This window comes from Callionymus lyra, chromosome 11, assembly GCF_982586985.1.
Source record: "Callionymus lyra chromosome 11, fCalLyr1.hap1.1, whole genome shotgun sequence".
Taxonomy (NCBI): Eukaryota; Metazoa; Chordata; class Actinopteri; order Syngnathiformes; family Callionymidae; genus Callionymus; species Callionymus lyra.
The window spans coordinates 18865618-18891572 of NC_141828.1; the positions used below are offsets into that span (position 1 = coordinate 18865618).

General features: G+C 40.1%; 1 protein-coding gene across 5 annotated transcripts in view; it reads right to left on the reverse strand.

Moving 5' to 3' along the window:
* The window catches only part of ctbp2a (C-terminal binding protein 2a), a 71193-nt gene that overhangs the window by 18329 nt on the left and 26909 nt on the right, over positions 1 to 25955 (reverse strand). For 3 of the 5 annotated variants that reach the window (XM_087802200.1, XM_087802201.1, XM_087802202.1), the window contains exon 1: positions 18729 to 20965. The exons of 1 other annotated variant lie outside the window; for it this stretch is intronic. In XM_087802200.1, coding sequence (XP_087658326.1) covers positions 18729 to 20949 — 2221 coding nt within the window. In that variant the 5' untranslated portion in view covers positions 20950 to 20965. Of the gene's footprint in view, positions 1 to 6109; positions 6829 to 18728; positions 20966 to 25955 lie in introns of those variants that run through there. One more of the 5 variants, XM_087802204.1, reaches the window with a different exon arrangement.

The following is a 25955-nucleotide window of genomic DNA, read 5'->3' on the forward strand; positions in this document are numbered from 1 at the left end:
GGAACAATAACGTGTGACGGCGGATCGCTTGGTCCCGCTGGTGATGGTGTGTGTTCTGACATCCCTCCCGGGGGTTGGGGGGGGGGGACCTCGGTCCGACTTAACGCTGATATCATCCTTTAGACGCTGCTAATCAACAGTTCAGTCATCCTCCAGGAAGTATGAAAACTCTCGCAGAGTTGGCCAGCACATTCCCAAGAAAAAACAACAACCCACAAATGGACTACAGATGTGCAGACAAATAAAAGCCAGTTTTGGATTCCTACAACGAATATTTGTCTTTTCAGTGAACATGATTTTCAACTCAGTCTTTCATAAAAAAAAAAAGTACTGACATGTTGGAAGAGAAACCAGAATGAAAGCCAAGCGCCTCGAGTCAGAGGTTTTTATCAAGGGAGGTATTTCCTCAATTAAACACAAATAATGAGTGGAAAATAACCTCACTTCGAGTTATGATCAATCTGTGTTCATACTTTCAGAAATGTCTGCAAAACAAAGGATTTCATCAATGAAGAGGTTTCTGGCCGTAATAGCTACGAATCACATTGTTACACCAACAACTGGCAACACATAACTGATAGTTGGAATGAACTCATCAACTCACCTTTTACTAGTGATGGGTTAATTAGGCCTCATGATACAGCTCTAAAGTGAAAACACTGTATCATGATACAGCTGTGTAGTGAAAACACTGTATCATGATACAGCTGTGTAGTGAAAACACTGTATCATGATACAGCTGTGTAGTGAAAACACTGTATCATGATACAGCTGTGTAGTGAAAACACTGTATCATGATACAGCTGTGTTGTGAAAACACTGTATCATGATACAGCTGTGTGGTGAGTACACTGTATCATGATACTGTGTCTTCATATGGAAAGGCCACTAGATGGCTCTCCAAGTTTGAAAAATGATGCCAGGTTTCATTGAATTGTGAGATCAGAGCCATATATTAGAAGAGAGTTCCCACTAGTGGCCTTTGAAAATGAAGAACCTGTATCATGATACAGGACACAGCTGTTTCATGACGCCTCATTAACCCATCACTACCTTTAACATTATTTGTAAAATGTTATCAACACTATAAGCAGGACGAAAGAGGTTATTAAAAAGACTCTTATTTGTGTAACTGAATGTCTTTCGTAGGAGAAAATGTAAAGGATAGCGTTGTGTGAAGCTTCATGAAACAGTGTCATTATTTTCAGAGTCCATTAGATGGCGGTCTCTGCACTATTTTTCTTTGGTTTGAACAAATGTTCTAATGAAACTTCACATCTTTTTTAAACTAATGGCGCCACCTACTGACCTCTAAACAACATGACACTGTTTCATGAAGCATCATGAAGCTTCATCGGACCTTCACTAGTAAAGGGATTATTTGTCCATCAATCTAGGCAGTTGGGGAGAAGAATAAAGATGATGGTCAAAAAAGCTTTCTTGGTTGGATGAGGCCTCATGAAACAGCTGTGTATCATGATACAGTTTCGTCATATTAAAAAGGCCACAATAAAAAACATAAGCTGTTCTAATGCAGAAATAAATACATTGTATTCATTTATTCGTTGGATTTTGTCAGGCTGAATCTCTTGTTAGTGAGATGGTCTCCTCAGTATCTACCCTGGGATTGTATTACGTGTGCTATTATGAGTTCCCAAATAATTGTGCGGACCACCATCTCGAATCACAGTTAATAACCCTCAGGCAGAGTCTAGCATCAGCACTTACTCTAGAATGACAAATTCAAACCACTTTTTCCTCCCTTTTTTTTTCCCTCTGCTATTTCTTCCCCGCTCTATCTTCCCATCTCATTTTTTTTCGTTTCTGCTGGAAAGGTGATGAAAAGCTCCTGAATTTGAAAAGCCACACTATGGAACAATACAAGTGCAAAAAAAAAACAAAAGGAAATGAGGACGATTTTTCCACCTGTGACGTCACAGCCGCTGCCAGGTTGCAGAGTTCACAGCGAGGATTCAGACAAAAAAAGAAATTGTCATTTGACGCGTTGCCAAAATGGGCTCAATGGGCTTTGACCTAACAGCTGGTTGTGGTTACCTAGCAACCCTCAATTTGGGGGGCAGTGATGAGCAGGCGGACAATAAAAAAGTCGGGGTCCAAGTCTTTTGATCAATCTCAGACACAAAAGAAGAGAAAAAAGGTATATTTCGGGAACATTATTTAACTTAGGGAGAATAGTTTGCAAATAGTTGTGACAAAAATATAGCCCACTTTTACGGTAAATAATTTTTTTAAGTAGATAAATAAAAGACATTATGTTTTTGTTGTTATATTCTACACCTGTTTTGACTCTAAGAAGATGATTTGAAAGATGTCAAAATTTTTGGGCCTAAAATTAGATTTCCAGACTTTTTTAGGTGAAAAAAAACGAAAATAGTTATTTGGTTATGTGTGGCTTTCTGGAAAACTATGCATTTTTATGCTGTGATCGTCACTTTTTCTGTTACAAACGGACCCTGGCCCCCCATTAGAAAGGGAAGAGTTATGAGGCCCTCACTGAAAAATGTTTGGGGACCCCTGATCTTAAGTGTTAACTACAATCTTGCCCGGACTATCCTATAACTCAGACCTTGGCAAAGTGCGGCTGTGTTTTGTATTTTGTATTGATTTACATTTCAACATAACACTTATTAACTTTTTGTGTGTAATTTTTTGAGTATATATTAATCCCTCAAAACCTTTTTTATTAGTTAGTTGAAGAAATGTTTTGAACAAAAACTTGTGTATACAAGAATAAAAGTGCAGCTAATTTAGCTTAACAAAAGTCACAGCCTAATGACGAATGTCCTTTTTTTAAGGGATTTTTTCATCTTTCCTTTTGCTTGACGGCCCCTAACAACATTCACATAATTTAATGTGGCCCTTGAAGAATTATAATTGCCCACCCCTGCTATAACTGTTTTGTTTGTATCCAAGAATTTGGAGAAATGATGGAGACAAAATCCTGCCGCTTGTCTAGAGACGATCATTAGTAGAAAATGGCTAGTCGAGTCAAACAGCTCGCACCGCGACCTCCATCACGAGCACTCATAGTAAACGTCAGTCAAGATAGAAATGGTAGAAAAATGACCGAATAAAGATTCTCAGCCTTTCATTGTTTACGACTAACCGCCCATTATTGTTGCAGGTTGCCCTTTTCTTGCCAAACCTTCAGCGATTATGGAGTGTGTCCAGTGTTTCCAGGGAGTTTGGCGAATTGAACAGATGAGCTCCTGCAGTGTCAACTGCCGGAGCGTTAATGCTGCAGTTTGTCAGGATGCCCACACCGTCCTCTGATGCAAGGCTGGAAACTGACATGAAATTTTCTCTCTAGCAGAGATGCAATAGCTAAACTGATGCAAAGATGACTATGATTATTATCACTAATGTGACTAACGTGCACGTCATTTGACAGCATAGTAAGAAAGATCTAGATTGACAGATTGTTTCTACCCTTTTCTGATCGTCTCCACAATAATTTGATGTATCCTTGGGTACATGCCCTTTGTTTTGAACAACTTTTCTAATGAATCATCACATCATTTTTAAACTGATGGCGCCACCCACTGACCTCTAAACAACATGACACCGTTTCATGATGATTTCATCACACCATCACTATTCGTAACTCCTTTCATTTATTTTGTAACCAAAATATGTCCAAACATCAGCTTTAAAAGCTGTTAGAGTCGACTGTATCCTCTTGTCCCTAGTCATCGCCAGGATACTATGTTCCTTTAGCTGCGAAGGATGTGATGACTGCTGCCGTCTAGTGGCCAGAAGTTCAATTGCAACACATGCTTTAAAAAACGCTGTGTAATACAAAAATTATACAGTACTGTTTAATATCGATACACAATACAATTATGATATTGAAGTGTAGCAATAGTTTGTAATTCCCTGTGAAGAAATAACATCTCAAATGAGCTGGAATAGATGGATAAAATCTAACACTGTATATAGAAATACAGCAACTTTCCACAATTAGCGTAATAAGCATCACTTACATCACAAATTAAAACATGGCGCCTATTTTTTCTCATTTCTGCTTATCTGTGTGTTAACAATCCCCTCAGCATCTGAAAGTGCTTATTTTTGGCAGTTCCGCCTCCTCCAGGGGACCCTCACAGCGGACCCTCACAGCGGCCAGCTTGCCCAGCCTCTATCTCTGGTTCCTGCATGCAAACACACAAAGACTTTGTTTGTCCCCCCCGCGGCCTTCAAACTTATCAAGCCAGAATGTTCTGCTAACAGGCAGATGGGGGGTTTGGGGGGGGGGGGGGGATCGGGGATCCGAGAGAAAACCGTTTTACGTGTAACAACATGAGGAAGGAGAGAGAGAAAAAAAAAAAGCAATCCCTGGTGGTGTCGGTGACAAATACATGACACAGCGTACAACAGAAGACGAGCGCTCATCCATCACTCTCCTCTTTAAATGTTGTCTTTTGTGCTTCACCAGCGAGGCTTCAAAACAATCGGGCTCCAGAGACAAAAGCAGCTGTCAGTGTAAAAGCCTGCCACGCACACACACATGCACTTACACACACAGGTGCACACACACACAGGTGCACACACACACACACACAGTATAAAGCTGGCTCGTGGAGAATTACTTGTGTATTCTTATCACAGCAACAACAAGACAAGCTCAAAGACAGAAAACATTAATTTGCTCTTATTCTTTTTTATTGTAGTGCAACAACAAAAATCTTCCCAAATCACTCAAATGTGCAACATCAAAATCTTTTTAAAAATGATTCAAGAGCAGCGTTTTTCATCTGCAAAGCAGGAAAAAAACGTCAATAATGAGTGGTTTACGAATCAAAGCCACACATGCTGACCTTGACCTGATTAGTCAATACTGGTCATTAGTTTCTTCTGTTTTTATTTTTTTCTGACCACTGCAGACTAAGGGTGTGTATCGGCAAGAATCTGGCGATACGATACATGTCACGATACACGGACAACAATACGAAATAGTGCGATATTTTGTGATACTGTAGGAACAAGTATATATTTGTAGTATTGTCCGAGTACTTGACTGTGGTGTTGCAGTATTTACAGACCACATGACTCTCGACAAAGATGTAACTGCTTTCAAACCAAAAACTGTCCAAACATCAGCTTCAAAAGCTGCTGGAGTCGACTGTATCCTCTAGTCCTCAGTTCATTGTTCTTTTAGCTTTGGAAGATGTAATGACTACTGCCATCTATCGACTGGAGGTTTCTTTTTGCAACATAAATATGAAAAAAAACATATTTGCATGTTAATTACAAATTTAAAAAGTATATATTTATTTTATTTTAAACACACTATTGATTGTCAACCTTTAAATAACTTTGGTGACAACTAAAATACAATTTGAAGCAATAAAGCAATAAATAAGTCATTTTTATGTTGAAAAAAAAAGTCGATACACTGCTCTCCAATATCGATCCAGTATCTTCTTTGCGATACAACAACTAATATTTTCAAATACCTCTACTGCAGACAGCCAACACCTCACGAGAGGTACAGTTTTGCAGAGTTTTTAGTGTGAAGCTGACTTCAAACGGGTCCTGGGTTCAAATCCCATTAACCAGTGTTAAAGTTTAAAAAAAACACAACCGTCAGGAAAAAATATTGGTCACGTCGGTTAATCTGAAGAGAAACACTCTTCCTGTGCGAGACCATCCCACCGGAAGATTTTTCTTTAAATGTCACACACACGCCGTGGACCGACACTTAACCTCCCTCCGTGCCTGCGAACTCCGACCCCTTCTCGCATCCGACAAGTCTCGCGCTACATATTTTTTAATATCGTCTCCTACTGGGAGGGTGGGTGGGGGGGGGGGGGGGTAACATGGACTTGGTTAGGGCGGCGCGCACACGCACAAACATACACACTCGACACACTTCATTGCAAGAACATAAGAGGCTCATTAGCCTTAAAGCCAACTCACCCATCAACCCCCTTTTTTTTCCCTCCCTCGTAATGCCCTCCTCCTCCTCCCCCCATCATAAACGCACACAGATTTTTATTATTAGCTCCAGCACACACACACACACACACACACACACACACACACACATTCAAACGTGAATAAAAAAAGGGACAAACATGCAGCTTGCCTGGAAAGTGTTGTCTCCACATTCTTGTGATCAAGATCTGCACATGGCAGACCGAGTGTGATGGAGAGGCATAGAAATAAAAAGTAGGAGATTGAGGGAGTTCTCAGCCAGTTGCCCGGGGGGTTCTCCTCCTCACCTCTCTACCTCCCCCCTCTTCTGTCCACCCTCCCTCTCTCTCTCTCTCTCTCTCTGTTTGTCTTTCCTCGGTCCGTCTTCAATAGTTCCCCCTACAGCGCGATTCCAAATTTGTCCTCCTTGGTCACCTCACGCCCAGAAGCTGCATCCCTTCTTTTTTTTCTCTCTCTCTCTCTCTCTCTCAGTCAGTGTTTGCTCACACACTTCTGGAGGAAAAAAGAAAAATGGAGTGTGGGATTGAAGGCTGAGCGAAAAGGGGGGTGGAAAAAAAACAGACGTCTCAAAACTCTGTTAATCTCCAACAAGACGGAATAAACTGCATTCGTCTTCAGGCGGCAATCATCTCCCCCTATTTCCACGCTCTTGTCTCCTCCGCCGGATCACTTATGTATCTGTTCTCTTCCTCTCTTCTTCTTCTGCCGCCGCCGCCGCTCCGGCTTCTCTCCTTTCACGAAAAAAAAGGTTCAGGCTTTTTTTTCATTCAGACGTCAGGCTCACTCTGTCAGCCTTTTGTTGCGAGCCACAGAGATACACGGCGAAGAAGAAGGGAGAGAGAGAGCGAACGGGAGGGAGGGGAAGAGAGACGGAGGGGTTGAGGGGTGGTTTGGGGTTGGGTGGGGGGGGGGATAAAAATGGAAAAGACCAAAAAACAAATGGCTGGCACAGCTATGCAGGGAAATGAAAGAGGGAGGTAAATAAAAAGAGGGAAAAAAAATTCCTTGAAGCGCAGCAGTCACAGTGAGGGGTGCAGCGCTCCTGGCACACGGACCACTTTCTCTCTCTCATTCTCGCCGACCTTCCCCTTCACTCAACATATTTTCCTTCCCCTCCCTCCCCTCTTTCTACATCCCTCCTCCACCCTCTCTGTTTTATTATTTGTAATCTGGCCTTCATGGTTCTTTAAGAATGCCAGCCCCCTTCTCTCTCTCTCTCCCTCTCTCTCTCAGTCCCCAACTATTCAGGCAGAGATTTTTTTTGCCATTTCATACTAAATCTCGACATGATGGTGTCGATGACTGACAAGAATAACAATGATCGGCGGGTCAGAGATGGAGGTGAATAAACAACGGCTGGACATCTTTGAAAAGGGTCAATTGTAAAAGCAGATTTTAAAGACGTGACTGCAGGAGGAGTGGAAGTGCATCCAATACGTTTATCTAGATCTGGAGACTCACGTCACATCCTTGAGTGGATACTGAAGTTTAGAGAGGACAACAAAACATAATCTTAACAAATATTTTCCATTTTATTTTAATTAATTTAACTTTTTTGAGTAAGTAGTTGATTGTCAATGAGTATAGTAAATTCTCCCACACATATTTCTATTTTTTTTCTTTTTTATCCTAAATGTTTCTGTTGAGTAAAAAGTTGAACTTGCCGAAGAAGCACGTTTTTTAAACATTCAATCAGACCATTACTATATTTATTACTAAGTTTAGTTATTACTTTATAAAGATCTACCCCTGACTGAAATCTCGGCGGATGAGAGGTTATGAGAGTGGAGTATATTATGTCGTAATAATGGCTTCACTCCTCCTTCAACCAGCTGTAATCACGCCCCGCTTTTTTTATACAACAAGTCCCTTGGAGGTGGAGACTTCCAGGATTGATGACGCGCGGTGACAAACCTCTATGCTTGACCAATCACAGCAGATTAGGTGTGGTTATGGTAAAAAATAATTAAATCTCCAGAAAAACTTAGTGTTTTCAGTGTAAATAATGTAAATATTTAAACGAAAATACGTTTTGTACAAAGAGACACATACTGATGATACAATAGAGTCCAAGATCTATTTAAGACACACTTAAATCAACACATTAGTTGCCCTTTAAATAAAAAAACTAAATATAACTATAATATTTGCTTGAGTTAGTGACGGCTCTTTACACAAAATGTTGCTGAGTTACTGTTTCATTAAAAGTTATGTCAGACAAAGGTATGTCCGAGTCCTTCCAGAGACAAATAATAGATCCATAGATACTTTATTGATCACCCTGAAGTAGAAACTATTTACTACGAGTCAATTTACAATGAATTGGATTTGTTTAAAGATGCCTATTATATTTATTCTAAAGTTGCCTTGCCTCTGATGTAGCAATGCAGCTCCGGTGCTAATCTCTCCGACCAGATTATCGATCCTTTCTGCTGCACCGGTGGATTACCACGGTTACTACGTCCGCACTTGTGAAAGAAACCGTTATCTCTGACGGACGCCTTAAAGGGATTTGAGTAATGAAGGTTAAGTAGTCGGGTCAGGTCAAACGCAACACTTCGACGTTCAAAACATTCAGTTTATCTTAATTGTCACTGATGAAGGGGGACGACGAGTGGATCCGATTGTTCCTCCGACAGAAGCGAGGACAGGAAGGTTTCTAGTTAGTCGGTTAGAATCTGTTTCTACGGAATCTTCTCAGCAGGAGCTTTCAGAAATCTTTATCTAACCAAAAAGGCATGTGTGCTTCCATTTTATCTTGCATTGGTGAGACGCCAAAGAACCTAAAATAGCTGAAAAGCAGTAAAAAAGTTTTTATAATAATCATGTGTGTGATCACATGGATTATATCCATCACAAATACTCTGCGTTCAGTTCAATCAATCCATTCATACAAACGTTTCGGTGTGTTTTCCATTGAAACATATTTTCAACACTGGCTCTAGCATTCCATAATTCATGGCAACAATTGAATAAATGTGTTGATGTCACAATCCAGGGATTTCAATCTCAATCTTACAAGGGCCAACATACTTCGACAATGTGAGTTCCGGGCTGAACAACATTTATATTTATTAGTGATGGGTTGATGAGGCCTCATGATACACCTGTGTAGTGAAGACACTGTATCATGATACAGTGTCTTCATTTAGAAAGACCACTAGATGGCACTCTATAATTTATAATCTATTCTACTGATTCGTACTGATGGTCTGATGAAGCTTCATGAAGCGGTGTCATTATTTTCAGAGTCCACTAGATGGCGAGCTCTGCACTATTTCGCTTTGTTTTGAACAACTGTTCCAACAAAACATCACATCATTTTTAAACTGATGGCGGATCAATAAAGTTTTACCTTACCTTACCTTACCAACTACTGACCTCTAAACAACATGACACTGCTTCATGAAGCTTCATCAGACCATCACTACTAATTCAATGAAACATGGCCTCCTTTTTTGAATTTAGTAGCATTAAAAGTATATTATGATACAGTATCTTCACTACACAGCTCTTCCATGAGGACTCATCAACCCGTCACTAATAAATACCAAACTTCCTGTAACAGGAAGTATGACTAATGATGTCATCAGTCAGGTTTTAGAGGCTCGTTTATCTTAGTGTTTCTCATCCTCTCCCAAAAACATCTCTTTCCATGGTCCAGTTTGACACATGTTATATACACAATCCCCGTCATACAAGGCCGACCTGTTTATTTATTATTATTTACTCATTCTGTGTTTGTGTAGTTTTCTGTCGTTCTATTGTGGACTCATCATTGAACATATGTCATTGTTAACATAAGGGAAAGTGGCCATAATTGTTTGGTTAGCTCTGAGTTTGTGTTTGGTTAGTGCAATACGAGTTATCTTCCTCACAGCTACAACAAGTTTTTTCTGCTACAAAGTACTACTTGTACTTCTCTCATATGTCTGTAGTTTAGAGGATAATTGGGTTTGTTCTTGTTAGTTTATACCAAATCCTAATATGGGCGTGGATTTCATGTGAAATAAAACCAACGGTGTGAAACTTTAATAAACTGTGAAATCTTATTTACAGCAATGTTGACGTCCATGTCCGCCGGGAGAAGTGCAATATTTTCGTTTTTTTTCTGGGCTTGCTAATGAGATTTTGTCTCAGAAAAAAACTTCTTCTACTCGTTGACGAAACACAGAAGAATGTCAAATTCTGCACACATATTGTAAACAGGCCGTGTGGTCAGCAGCTTAACACCCATGAAGATTTCATTTTCTCAGCATGAATAATTCAGGGGCGACTCCCTGACCGGCAGAGGGGGGAGAAAAGAGGAAGTTTGATGAGGGAGGGAGGGAGGGAGGAGAGGGCGGGTGAGGCGGCCTCACATTTCAATGCTCTTCTGTTGTGATGGGAATCTTTTTTATTAATCTACTTTCACTGTACATTGCTGATGTGGGGACTTCTTCAGTCTCTGCTGCAAAGATAATAAAAGTTTAGTATGCGGTCTGAGTCTCTCCCAAATGACTGAGCTCCCAACTTTATCTATAAGTAAGTTACCTCCAAGTTTGATTCAAGTCCACTTATAAATGAAAGCTTTAATATTCATTTAACATCAAATAAGATTTGATACTGGATCATGGAAAATCACTTTCCCTTTTTCACGTCCCTCACAACCTTTCTAGTCTCTCTCAATAGCAACGGCAACATCTCTACTTTACAGTTGATCTCATGACATCTTAAAAATCTCCAACTAAATCCTGACAAAACCAACTCATTGAGATTTCTTTCCATTTTCTGCACTTGATGGATACAGTCCATACTGTCTTGCACTTTTGAAAAGATGTGTAATAACAGCATTTGTCCACACTAATATCAATTGAGTCATGTTTTAGTGTTTTTGTTAAATCATTTCATGGCATCAGATCTAGTTTACCGTCGACATGTTGCATAAGACATCCTCCAGGCCGCATCCATCATGACCTTGACCTTCGCAACAAATCTTTAGCATTCTTCTACTTCAGTGAAAAGAAGAAAATACAGACTGCAGCTTTCTTTTCTCTACTTGAATGTTTGACCTCATATGTTTTTTCCTTGCTCTCTTCTCTCCCTGGAAGCTACTTCTCAGTAACACGGTTTTTATTTGTCACTTAAAGGGTGTTATGAATAGTGATGGTTATACTTTCATTTTAAGACCCTCGGATAAAAAAAAAGTCACAATAAGAAAGCATGTAAAAATACATCTCAGTATAATGCTGAATCAGCAGGTCCTTGGCTATTGGTTATTCTACGTAAAGAGTTGAAACAGTTTACAACAAAAAAATAAAACATGAATGTCAAAAGTTTCTTGACGTTTCAAGAGTCACAAGCTAATATCTTTTCAGAGGAATCTGGTGTTATTTTCAAAATAAAACACCTTTCAGACATCAATAATCAATCCAATAGAAATTGGAATTGGTCCCCGGACCATGTTTTTTATCAATAAAACCCTAAAAAAAAACCTAAAATAGACAGACATCTTTAAGTTGTTTTGGAACGATTTCCCATCTCTATGCTTCAATTCAACATGGGCGTTACAGACGAGCAGTTTGGAGGTATTTGGATTTTTTTAAAAGTATTTTTAGACGAAGATGAAGACAACCGAGCTCCAGTCGCTACATTAAAATGAACAAACATTTTTGTCTATAACGCTAAAAAGGAACAGATTACTCTGAAAATAATCCCAACACTTAGTCGACATGATTAGAAAATGAAAGACATTTTAATTTCCCTTTAAATTGTGAAAAAAACTGTATTGTTTTCCCGTTACACTACAGTTTATTTTTAACAAATGGCAACAAATGTGGATATCCAAGTCTAATCAAACAAAGAAAAAACCTCCATTGATGTGAATTATTTGGTTCCCAAAAGAACTGACCCAGATATAATACAGTAGAGATAAAAAGTAGGCGAATGAGTGAGTTGAGCGTAAAAAAAAAAAATGAGACCAAGGGATTTATTTGGATGTAATCCTGCTTTTTTTTATGAGCTGCACTCATTCTAACAAACCAGCCCGTCGCCAACAGCGTCACCTAAGAACACTCATGTAGAAGGTGCTGCCACAAGATGTGTAGGAAGAGAGTTCTGCTTTTAGAAATGAGCCGATAATGATATGCTTTACACCCGACAGAACGACCCCCCCTCTGGTGATCATCGGTCTTCCCCCTCATGCTTGAATGTCAACGAGATCATTCGTGTTCCTCAAGACAAACCACAATATATTAGAAACTATGTTCATAGCCGCTGGAAAATCCACATAATTGAGTGCAATACAATCTGAAAAGTACAGTTATTATTGAAAAAAGAAAATAAATCAATGACACTGAAAAAGGTCTATTGATTAGTGAGCAAACATTCCAGATATTTTTAAAAACATATTCACATTAATCAATCAAAACATCCTTAGAGAATATCATTATTTCATTTAAGATGTGATGTAATGACTTTGTGAGGTCATGTAGAGTATTTATTATGTTCTTTCTTTTGAAAATAAAATATTTTAACTCTATTATAATGCCATGTTGTCAGTTCTGGTATATATAAGCTTTCATCCATCCTTCGAATGAAAAAACAAGCAAACTAAATATCAGAATCAGAAAACTTTTACTGCCAGTGTTGACACACAACACTGGAATCTTTTGTGGTGGCACCTATAAATAATGAAATAAATAAATAAAAATACATTTAAAATAAATGTTATATTCATATTCATATTATTATATATCCATATTCAAATATTTAAACATTACTGTTTTCTCTTGGATTAAAAAAAAGCTCTACTCACTGTTTATACATTTATTTTATGTATATTTGACTTTATTGTATTGACTTCATCAGCAGTTCTGCTTATTTGTACAATTATATCTGTTTTTGGAAGTTGAAATGTAATATTTAAATAACTAAAAGTTATATGTAAAACATGATTTAGTGGCGTAGAAGAGAAGATAACACTTATTCTATGTATGGCATCAATAATTAGGTCACATCTCTTTCCATTTGTATTTACATCCCAGCTGAAAAGAGAATGAAAATGAAATTGAGAGCTTGAAATACAAGTACTTTAAGAAGAACAGTAATTATAATATTGTTTATAACCGAGGTTTATTGCATGTTTTAGTGTTTGTTTCATGTGGTATCAAAATAATGAGTATCCTCTGCTTTATCTTAACTTGAATGTATAAAAGTAAATAGTCATTATTAGGAAGTCACTTCTTTCAAAAAGATTTCAAAGTTTAGTCAAGTACGAAGGTTTAAATGAATACTTTCAATGATCCATGATGAAAAAATATATATTGCATTTGTTAAAGTGATGATCTGGTTATTTATGACATATTTAGCCAACAAGGGTAAAAACATCAAAAAAGATACCAGGCATCGCTAAACTGATCCTCACAAAGTCAACCCAACAATTGTCTTTGGCGAGCTTGACTGACAGATGTCAATGTTTTCCCTCCCCCCCCCCCCACCCCCGACCATCAGTCCTCATCCATCAGCGGCAGAACCCTATCTTCCCCTCCCTCTCCATCATCCTTAATCCCTCACTCAGCGTAACAACTGCCTGTGGCTCTGACCTGCTCACGGTAATGCATAATCTGCCATTTCCAAAACTAATATGCCACCGCCCCTCCCTTCTGTCATCCTCTACAGCAGGAGAATGGAAATCGCGGCTAGTGTGTCACGCAGAGCAAGACTGACCTGTGGTGGCATCAGGATTTTTTCCGTGTACGACGGCAAACACGCGCTCGGCAGGCTGGAAGCGAAGGAGTGGAAGTCCCACTCTGCCCTATAGGGTGATTATCCCGCTGTGGGGGATGGGCCACCGGTACTTGCTAGTCATATATAGGCGGGGTCTTGCTCAAGGGTATTGCACACTGTATTATAAATTGCAGTGGGAACCTGCCATCTTCATTTAAGGCACCGGTTACTTGAGGTTTTTTCTCCACTTGTTGACACTGTTTACTAGAGTTGCTAATGAACCCTCGGAGGACCGAACACTGCCAGCTGATGTACAACAACTGCATTATCTTTCTGCAAAGTCTACACAACAGCTTTTTTTGCTGATTTACAACCGAGTGCTGAGGTGGTTATTGTTTCAGACGTCGATTTAAACGATTAATAAGACTGACGTCTTCACCTCAATGCGACCAATAGCGTCATAAGACTGTCGTCTTTGACAGTTTCATATTACGATTGTTAAAATATGATGATTTAATTATTAAGTTCTCAAAAATCGACTTTAAATGTTATGTATATTTTGTGGGATAATAGTGCACGTCCTCTAGAAAAGCTCTCTGGCAGTCATTGATTGTAACTTGGGATGATTATTGATTTATTTATAGCATTATAAACGTGTCATATTTGACAATGTGAAACTCGACATTGCTAATATATGTTTTTAATTATGAATTTATCTAAAATTCTACATTCAAACGTTCAGATATTTGTATTATTTTGCATCATAAACTTGCCATTTTGAATGATATAAAACTGAGAATCAAAATTTGTTTTAAACAATCAATAGATATGGCACAAAATAATAAATAACAATTAAAATGAATGAATCCATTATGAGATTATAATGGTCTTCCCTCCTCCTCTACATGTGATAACAAATCTCTATGTTTGACCAATCACAGCAGAGTGGGTGTGGTTATGGTAAACAATATTTAATCTCCAGGAGGTGGGCGGGGCTTAAACCCATTTACTAATGTAAATATTTCAATGAAAGAGTTTTGTACAAACAGACACATACTGATGAGTACAATAGAGGTTTAACATCTATTTAATACATACTCAAATCAACACATTAGTTGCCTTTTAATGACTATGGCTTTACTGGAATAATAATGAAAAGCAAATTTCATGTAAAATGTGTATCAACAAATCGTAATTCAAGCTCCAGGTCTTTCCTCCACGACTTTTTCAAACATTCAACACTAAATTTTAAAATAAATACTTTCTAAAATTGTTATACTATGGTGCCACTTACTCTCTCTGATGAAGTATTAAAAACCTTTCTTTATTAAAAAATTAATAAATGATGGAGCTGTTAGTAGTCAAATTCAGCCTCTATTTAATATTATGGTTTCCAGTCATCAAAACTGTGGTTGGCGGAAGTGTTCCGCCTTGGAAAAAGGAGGTGCTGTGCTCCGTTTGAATAGAATATAACTTAACAAGTACCTAAGACCTTTAGTCATGCTGTTTTTAAAATGGGCTGGAACACAATTATTTATCACCGTATCTACCTTTACACACCATTTCAAAGTCCTGTGTATTAACTTACTAATGTGTTCATGAACGGATGATGGTATATCCGCCGTCTTTGTCAACCGGCGCACTAATAACTAAGTAAACATGACAGCCAACAACACAAAAAAAAAACATTGTTGCCTAGCAACATGTAATTTAGGAATACGCTCTCGGAAAATTATGTCCATTAACAGATGAAATTACCAGCGCAACAAAACGCCGGCCGGATGCAAATTAGGTTTGTACTCCGATGAATACACTAAAAGATGATATATGTGACCCTCGAAATTGCAGCCGCGGATAGAACCGCCTTCTTTTCTTTTTCAATGAGACTCTGTATGTAACTGCCACCTTAAAAATAAACCCAAAAAAAACAGTCGTACCGATACTGCGATAGCAGCTCGGTGTGAATCAGTTTCAACCTCCTGGCACAGTTACCCAAACTACAAGTGGACCATACAGAATGAGAGTAACAGTGGATTAGCGCAGCAGTGGAAATGAAGGATCTGGAGGATTAAACCCTCCCCTGCCCTGTCTCATTACAACCTGCAGAGAGAAAATGACACAATCACACAATCGACCATCAGCACGGTAATTCGATTTTATCAGAGCAATGATGCTGATAGTCATTCTGCAGTTGTGTTGATGAAGAAATCCTGTGTTGTCGTGCAGTCTAATGATGGCAACACACATGGAACATGCACACCGCAAACTTAAAAGGGCATTAATCACAGAGTCCTGCGATCGTTTCTTTCAAATCCTGTTTTGAGATCTCCATGCTCGAGCAACTAATGTCAACAGGAAGCGGTGCAGGTCTCTGCGTGAGCAATAATAAGGGGGGAATGTTGTGAAGCTGGAGCAGCTGTGAAGTCTTCCCAGGCTACACTGGTGCAGCCGTATTAACATAATGCAACAAGACATTCGTGTTTACAACAACAGGGGCTCGGGGGCCAGAGTGTAGACGTGCACGAGCAGAGCAGAGAGGGACTTCATCAGCTGCACTTACAATAATTGTGAGAAGGAAGACAGAAGCACATGGAAGGTGGATGTTGGAAAACTCATTTGTAGGAGTAATGTGGCACGGAAGACTTTTCCATTCACGTGCTCAATCTCCCTGAGTGTTAAAGTGACGGTTCGCCAAAAGTTTCACTCGTTTTCTTCTCGCCCTGATGTCGACTAAGGGTTGGGATTATTTTCAGAGTAATCTGTTCTTTTTTTAGAGTTAAAGACAAAAATGTTTGTTCATTTTAATGTAGCGACTGGAGCTCAGTTGTCTTTATCTTCGTCCAAAAAGACACTTAAAACAACCAAATACCTCCATACTGTTCGTCTGTAACGTTCATCTTGACAAGAAAAATTGTTCAGAAAAATTTAAACAACACTTTATTTTAAGATTGTTTGTATCAGAAGCTAAAAGGCTAACATGCTACACAGACAGGAAACACTCAAATTTAATATTGCGAGAGCTCCCAGTGTAGACCGTAATGTATTTTGATTTATTTTGGACAAAGAAATGTAAAGCCTGATCGCAAAATTTAAATGGACATACTCTTTTGTCTATAACTCTAAAAAGGAGCAGATTACTCTCAGAATAATCCCAACCCTTGGTTGACATGAGGGTGAGTAGAGAATGAAATTTGAATTTAGAGTTAACTATCACTTTAATTGCTGTAAACGTATGTCTTTTTAACATGTATGACTGACACTGATGCCATTCTAAGGCATGAATGTTCCAAAAGAAAGTGTTGAGCATCTTTAAACAATAGTTCCAGAAACAGGTCGGTGATTAATTACAACAAGTAAACATTTGTCAACCGTTTGTTTTCTTCAGTTATTTTAAGTAAGTAAGAGTTGATATCTAGACATTTTTCATGTTTTTCATGAATATAACCGCTTCAGTTCTGACATTCACAGCGATAACACATTATACTGACAAAAACAGTGCTTTAAAAAAAGATGTAATGATGCTTTCAAATTGGGTCCCCACGGTGCCACTTACTATGCGCTGCCCTACTTTATGAAACATACAACAAAAATCACAAACATCCAAAATTAAAATTGCAAATGGATCGAATTTAACTTGTTAAGGTTCAGTCAGTTCCCTTTGCAGTCTTCTGCTCTTAATAGGACTTAATACAGCTGGCTGGAGGAGGAGTAATGGCTATTATTGTGTCATAATGGACTCTTCTTTCGTAACCTCTCGTTCGCTGGGATTTCAGATGGGGGAGAACTTTATAAAGTAATAACTTAAAAACATGGTCATGATCAGAGACTTACTGCATCTTGGAGAGGAAGACTTTAACGTTTGAAACAAGTGAACAAGTCCGGAAAGATAAGTTCAAGGTCCTTTTTTCAATCTGTTTTCAAATCAAATGTAACCACACAATCTATAATAATGGCAAGGTCAACGTAAAGAAACTAAATATCAACATACATTGCCATCACTTAAAGAGCTGTGTTTCGCGATGTTCACCAAAACATAGTTTATTCCACTTAACAAGGGCATCAAAAGGTCTCTTGTCCAGTCTGCAGTGGTCAGTCTGCTCGCAGCTGCCATATCGTGAAGGTCATGTAATCACTTTGTTAAGCCACAACTGTTCCGGCGGAACAAATACGGAAACAGAACTCTCTATCAGAAGCCGTTCACATAGCAAGATCTGCAATACTAACATGTTAGGCTTTGTACAGTTCACACATACAAACACAAAACAAAATGACAACTCCTAGCCCAGCGTGTCGGCTCACAAAACAAATTTACTAAATTGTCAAATTGTTCCCCTGCTGCAGCTGCTGTCACATTTTCGCATTCGACAGCCACTGGAGAGGTAGTCGTCTTTTATTTTCCCAGATATGCCTCATTTTCACCATCATTATTGTTTAGTTGCTGGCTCAAAATAAGCCTGTTTTCCTTAACTATACCATTACTGCAACAAAGAGAAAATGTAAATTATGTGTTGAATGGTGCTTTGAGGGGTTGACAATAATAAAGCAACCTTTTACCAGCACCTTAAGTTGTGCATACAAAAAGTGGGATATTGTGTATTTGGTTTGAAAAAAAAGAAGTTGAGCGTATTTAAATTTCTTGATTATGTGCCATGATCCAATAACTAGTCCTGTACATTCTGAATTTACACATCTCTAGTTTTACATGAATACAATTCTCCATGTTCTGGTCTTCCTAGATACTGGAGGCCAGTGTGCATCTCCTATTACACAGTTATACGACATAGTTCAAAGGGGCAACCGTTTAATTGAATATAGTTTAAGTCCTAATCTGCAAGAAATGCATCCATTCCTACAACCATGAAATCTCTTGTGGTACAGCGCTAATGATACAACGCTTTTAGTCCTGGACGTTCACCACACACTACTGAGCATACATTAACATTTGCAACGTTATCACTATCAGCTTACAAGCATAACCAGCTGTTGAACGAAAAGGCACTAAGAGGGATGGAAAACAAATGAGTAATGACGGTATGGATTAAGTATAGGAAAAAAAAAATTACTTGTATCCGGAGAAGCCATAGATGACACGATGACTGGAGGTCCTGTTCGACGTGACAGCTTCTGATTAGCAATGAAAGCATTTTGGCTTTGACCGGGAGCTCCTACAGGTACAAGTGCATTGTCTGCCGCTGGCCCTTTTCGCATTAGCTGAGGACTGGAATGTGGGCTGTGCATTGGTGATAATGGAATTAAATTCCTATCTCTCTTCATCAGCTCCATGGGCACTGTGTAGTTTGTAGAGTACGCTTTGGGCACCTGTTGTGGAGGCTGTGGCAAAGCTGGCATGGACACAGGCATCTGCTGGGGCATACCTGACATAGAGTGAAAAGAACCCGGCATGGCAGGCATTGACCCGGTCATCTGTTGGGACATAATCTGCATACTCTGAGAGGGCATTCCTTGAACTCCAGAGGAATATGCTGACATGGGTCTTGAATGAACAGGCATGATTGCTCCAGTATATGGGCCAGGGGTCCGTGGGGGATGACCTATGTATCCCCCTGAGGCCTCCAGCAGTTGCTGAGAAGGTGCGCTACTCGGTCTCCTACCCATCACCTCTCCCATTCTGGGTGAAATTGTTTGCATAGCCCCAGGAGTCTGTGGGGGAAACACATGGGGGTCAACAGCCAATGCTTGTGGAGGATGTGGTGGATGGTGGTGCTGCTGATGATACATGTCAGAACGATGGCTAAAGCTGTTAGATCTTCCTCTCATTGGTGTCTGCGGCTGTGAAGGTCCTGGGATAGGTTCAACTGGCCGCTTGTAGTTGTGCACGAGGCGAGACAGAACTCGAGCCTGGCCGAGGTTAGGCGCAACTGTGCGGAAATCATTTTCCTCCATTACAGCCAGCATACTAGAAGAGTCGAACCCCTGGTGGATGAGTGAGGAAATGGTGCTCTCTGAGAGGCCTTCATTTCTAAGCAGGGCTAAAAACTCAGGATCCACATTCTTCTTGGGTTCCACAGGCAAAGGGGTCTGCGGTACAGTGGGAACGGGCGCAGGAAGAGGGGCAGGTAGTGAAGTTACCGGGGGCGGTTGTGCCAGAATTGGTGCTACTTGAACAGGAGCAGGCGCTACTGGGACCACTGCTGGTTGCATGGGTGCAGGTTGAGGAAGAACTTGAGGTCCCAAAGATAAGTTAGGGTCAGCAACACTGATCGCTGAAGCAGCAGGCAGTGACTGCTGCAGTTGCTGTTGCAACTGATCCTGCTGAATTTGCTGCAACTGTTGCTGTTGGAGTTGCTGCTGTTGCATCTGTTGCTGTTGTTGAAGTTGCTGTAATTGTTGCTGTTGAAGTTGCTGCTGCTGGAGTTGTTGCTGTTGCAGTTGCTGCTGCTGCTGTTGCTGCTGTATTTGTTGTTGCAAATGTTGCTGCTGCTGCTGTTGAATGGTATAAGGAGAGGCTGCCTCTTGCCTCATTATCACACCCTGGTTGCCAGGATCAATAACCAGACAGGTTGCAGCCTGTTGCTGTGCATCCACAGGGCGGCCATTGATGTCTGTATAAACAGTTTGACCAGTAAGAGGTGGCTCACCTGCATATCGAGGTGTTTGATGCTCCATTCCATAATGAGCTGGAGATGGCGCACGAGATGGAATGCGTTGTTGACCATCGGTCATTATCTTCGATGCAGTTGCAGGTTCTCGATACACCCGGTTCAAGTCATGTGTGGTTTGAGGTGGGGCAGCAGCAGGGAGAGGTGATGAAGGAGGTTGTGTTCCTGGTCTCACTCCTTGACTTTGATCCCATCCAGCACGGGATCCTGTAGCCATCCCAAGATGAGAGCCCGACCTACTGAGTGGATGAGAAGGTGGACCTTGATAATAGCCTTCAGGTGGTCTCGGAGTCATTGCTGGATCGTGGGGATAGTAATCCGGGTGCGGAATGGAGCCTCGATGAGCCATTTGGGGTCGTTCGTAATGGTTTAGGTCCGGGGCAGAGCTTTTCCTCATCCGAGGGTCGTGGCGTTCTGCATAAAGCTGTCCGTATTCTTGGTAGGAATATGGATCCCGTTTTAATTCCAGGTCAGGAGGGCGTGCACCTGATGAAGTCTCGTACCAACCTCCTCCCTCTCCGTATGACAGAGAGCTTCGGCGTCCTGCTACTCTTGCCTGCTGCTCGTAAACACCCTCAGCCCTGTCCCACTGACCCTCATTACCCCCTAATGTGTCCCAACTGTGTGAGCGACCAAGACTCACCTGTTTGTCTGGGACAAGCATTGGCAAATAAAAAAAAAGAAAAGTTTAAAGTAAGAGTGAAGAATAATCCACTTGCAGCAAAGTTGTTGAAATGTTCCTTTTTAAAGCTCCTTGTGCAGCTGCGTCAAAAGGTGAATTACAGGAAGAAAGGAAGCAGCAGGACCGTCTACCATTTCACCTGATCTCAGGTTGTAATACTGTATGTCCCTGTTATCAGGTAGCTCCTCTCTTGGCTGTCAGTCCTTGAATAATTAAACTCCGGTCATGCTGGCTTGTCGTGCATGAGGAAAGAGGACACCAAATATAAACACCAAACCACTATGACACAAGCGTGCAACCACAGCTAGTGCATCACAGCCGGATGATGCACGAAAAGGAAGAATCAACGTTAACAAAGTAAAATGAAAAAAAAAAGGAGGGTACAGGTTGGCTTAGATGTTGCGATGGGGGGTGGGACTAATCCAGACAGGGTTTATCTCTTGCCTCTATGGGACATTTCACTCTGTCTGCCGATTGCTATGAGGGATTACAACTAAATAAACCCCCGTTTAATTCCTCTTCCCATAGTGACGTCATCTGAACCAGATGTAAGTGAATCTAGAATTCTCAGCAGTGATGATCATGGCTACGATAAAAAAAAAGAAAGACCAAACCACATACAGCTGATTTGATGCGTCACCTACCTGAAGTGTTGATGTCGCCAACAGTGTGTAGTTTCTCAAAATCACAATGGGGAGGGCAGCCCCAGCAAGGCACCCGGCGTCATTGAGCACAGTGAAATGTAGTTCTGTCTTCAGCTAAGACCCATGTGCTGTCGGTAAACATCAAATCCACTCTGATTGGACACTAATCCTTTAGGCCCTATGCGAGCCACAGAGCCACTACGTAACTGCTACCCAACTGCCTCTAAAAATGTCCTTAGTGTCATTGCTGGCTCCCTTTCTAACTCAAGAGACTTTGTTTGTCATTCATTAGCTTACAAAACAGAACCCACTCAAAAAAAATAGAGAAAAAAAAAGGCTTTTCACGAATGGTAAATAAATGTCAGGCAAGAACTGCTCGCCTTATATAATAGGTAGGTTAAGGAGATTATCCACATTCAATTAAATGACGCTGCTGAATGGACTTGACAGCCGCAGCTTTGATACAGTCTGGCCCGTTCTTTCTTTCCATATCACGATGACAGTCAGAGAAATACAGCGCCTCCCCTCTTCACTAAAGCTCCTCTGATCCCCACCAATTAGGGTCTCTGTAATCTGGATTTGCCCCATTGCTGAGAAAAGTTAAACGCCGCTGCTGGGAATCTTTGTCAGGTGTTTGCCAGGCTCAAAAGACTGTTTTTACCACGGAGATAATTCCATAGCCATGAGTGAGGTCAACAGCTATTATACTAGATTGTAAAATTGTTAAGTGGTTTTAATCTAATACAATCATTCAATCATTTTTTTATGAAACAGGAAGGGTTTAAAAAATTTACTATTAAAGGGAAAATTTAAGCTTCACTCATTTTCTACTCACTCTCATGTGAACTAAGGGTTAGGATTATTTTCAGAATAATCTGTTCCTTTTTAGAGTTATAGTCAAAAATGTTTGTTCATTTTAATGTAACGACTGGAGCTCAGTTGTCTTTATCTTCATCTTCGTCCAAAAAGACACTAAAAACATCCAAATACCTCCATACTGCTCGTCTGTAACTTCCATCTTGTATTGAAGCCTCGAAATGAGGAATTGTTCCAAAAACATGAATAAAAATTAGTATATTTAAAGTTTATTTGAAACAAAAGTTATCTTCTCTCATTGAAAAACACTGCGAACACAGTACCCAAGATTTAGGCTGCTAGCCTAGCAGCGTCCGTTAAAAAAGAGGTTAAAATACTAACTTGTTTGATTGAACAATTCCTCATGCCGAGGATTCAATACAAGATGGATGTTACAGACGAGCAGTATGGAGGTATTTGGATGTTTTGAAGAGAGTTTTTGGACGAAGATTAAGACAAAGACAACTGAGCTCCAGTCGCTACATTAAAATGAACAAACATTTTTGTCTATAACTCTAAAAAGGAACAGATTACTTTAAAAAATAATCCCAACTCTTAGTCGACATGAGTGTGAGTTGAAAATGAGTGAACTTTGAATTTTGGGTGAACTCATCAGTCTTACATTCATGAGTAACTTCTTGAGCACAATCCAAACTCCTCCCAGACGTCTGAGTTTCTCACTCCTTTGAAGGAGGAAACTACAACTCTCTGCGAACAGTTTTAATAACGCCGCAATTTATCTGCACCGGAACATTTTTCCCACATTTATGATCCACTTTTCAAACATTTCAATTTCGTATTTTTTCTTGTAATCTTTTCTCTCCAGTTGCCTTCAGGCTTGTTGGCTGCCCGCGCATGATAATCTGTTTTTCATTCTGCCCCCTTGAGGAGAACATCTCCAGATCTACGATACGAGTCTGTGCGAGATGAAATGTGTTCAATCTAAAGCTACATATGCGAGACATACGTATTCATTTATGAAAATGAGACAGGACTTGGCTCACACGGCTTCCTTTATGTCTCTCTGTGGTTGAAATCTGATGCCTCTGCAGCGGATCCTGCTTTATTAATGCATAAAAACAGATGTAAGGTGAGCGAGCGTCCACGCCAAATATAGTCTCAGAGAAAAGAACCTCAATAAAAGCAAAGTATTAGCCTTTTAAATATCGTGATGACAGTCTTAAGGATGTCGATTGAAAAGAGTTGTCAACAATGATATGGGGTTGTTGATTAGAGATCAGAGAGGGAGTCAAGGAGCTGATGACAGCAGTCTCTGGACTATATTGAGGAAGTGAAGGACATTTTTCTTCCTTTAATATCGAGTCAACCACAGAAGCGATCGGGGACAATATTTAACTGATGACCTGTGTTGTCAAATACATTTTTTAGAAACAAACAGTTGTTATTTTTCAAACCGATTATTTTAAAGGTGAGTTTGAACATAAGATATAGGCGCTAGTAGGTGTTTTATGTATTTGTTTAATGTCTATGGTAAAATTGCTGTCATAGAAGAAGGTGAATTGACAAATGTTAACTTTCCTGACTCACTCACATGTTTCAAACGTTCTTCCTCTCCATGCAGTAAGTCCCTCATCATGACCATGTTTTAAAGTTATTACTTTATTAAGTTCTCCCCCGTCTAAAATCTCGGAAAATTAGAGGTTACGAGAGCTGAGTCCATTATGACTTAAAGATGGGCTCACGCCTGTAATCCGACCCTGCTTTGTTAATACAACAAGTCCCTTGGAGGTGGAGACTTCTGGGATTAATGCTTGACCAATCACAGCAGAGTGGGTGTGGTTATGGTAAACAAGAAGTGTTTTCAGTGGGCGGGGCTTAGGCACATTTGCTAATGTAAATACTTCAATGAAAAGAGAGTTTTGTACAAACAGACACATACTGATGAGTACAATAGAGGTCCAACATTTATTTAATACACACTTAAATCAACAGCATAGCTGAAATAATAGATATTGCAAGAAAAATAGTGAATAAAGAATGAATGAAGTATATCTAAACTTGCTTAAAACGACAAAATAAATGATGAATCTGTCTTGTGTTATTTCTATAGACTAACAAATGAAGGTCTGTGTGGCGCTCACGTCAATACAATCACCGGAGAATACTTGTTCATCTGATACAGCTGTGCTGATACAGGAGGAGGAGTGAGTTTTTCAGGGATCTCAGATTGAATCCTGACCGGAATCTTAATCACATCTGCATGAAGAACGTGAGACAGTCTTGTACATCTCCTAAATTCAGACGTTTCAACAGTAACAACAGACGATTTTAAAGCCGATTAATTATATATAAAAAAAGATTTCTAAACTTGAGATGAACCTTCTACAACACGGTGTATCATGCTTCAACGTTCCAATAACAGTGGTTGTCATTATGAGATCTGTAACGTCCATCTTGTATTGAAGAGGAAATGTTCAGAGAAAAAAATTAAACAAGTCTTCATTTTAAGCTTGTTTTTAGCAGATGCTTCTAGGCCACCAGCGTAATTTTTGCACATGTGCATAGACACTTGCAATGTGTTTTAACTTTAGTAAAAACAAAACGTGTGTGAAGTCGATGTCGTAGCGGTGGCAGATGTCTGAGACACTTTTGTTGTGTGACGTTCACATGCAACAGGCTCATTTCTAACCGTCAAGAATAAAGCTGGAATTTTCCACACTAGGGACCTTCTAGACCATGTTGTGTCGCTGAGCCACGCTAATGACCCCGTGGGTTCACTCACGCAGAGCCGGCGCAACCGAAGCCGCGGCCCTGGATGGATGCGCATACATGAATATCAAGACACGGCATCAGAAACAAGCGTCTTGTGCGCGGCGACAAGTCACGTACTCAAATCCTGCGGCGACTGTTAAACACACATTGACTTATGCATGAGTGCATGAGATGCAGCCACTGACGGGAAATTAGATCACAGGACCAGTAAATCTGCAAATAATGCCTTCATTTGAATCGAAACACACACTAAATAGACATTATGTACATGACAGCCTCAGCCGTGGGTCCGCCGAGACCGTTTGTCTTTGAAGGCGTCTCCATGGGAACCAAATAAGCTGTTAAATGGTCAAATGTATTGATGTGCAGTTATCTCGTGAAAGCTGAGCCACAAGCTGCCTTTTTTGTAAAAAAAAACAACGTTTTTCAAGGGATTTTGGCAGTTTGACTCGGAATATGGCTTCAATTAAAACCCACATGCAACCTTGCCACAATTGACAATGAGAAGATCCGTCCAAAAACAGCACTCGCTCTCCTTCCTTAAACCCCTCCCTGCTGCTCGGTAAAGATTTTAACAGGGTCGTGGTTTTTCTGTAATCCAAGAGCTTGGAACACACTGGAGTGGGGGTGCTAAGGGGGGTGAGATCTCAAGACCACAACGATGACTTCATACCAGAATTTAAAGCCAGAAGATTTGGGAGGTTTAAAGGTCTGGAAAAGGGGGGAGGAGGGAGGAGAGGATGTTTTGAGACAAAG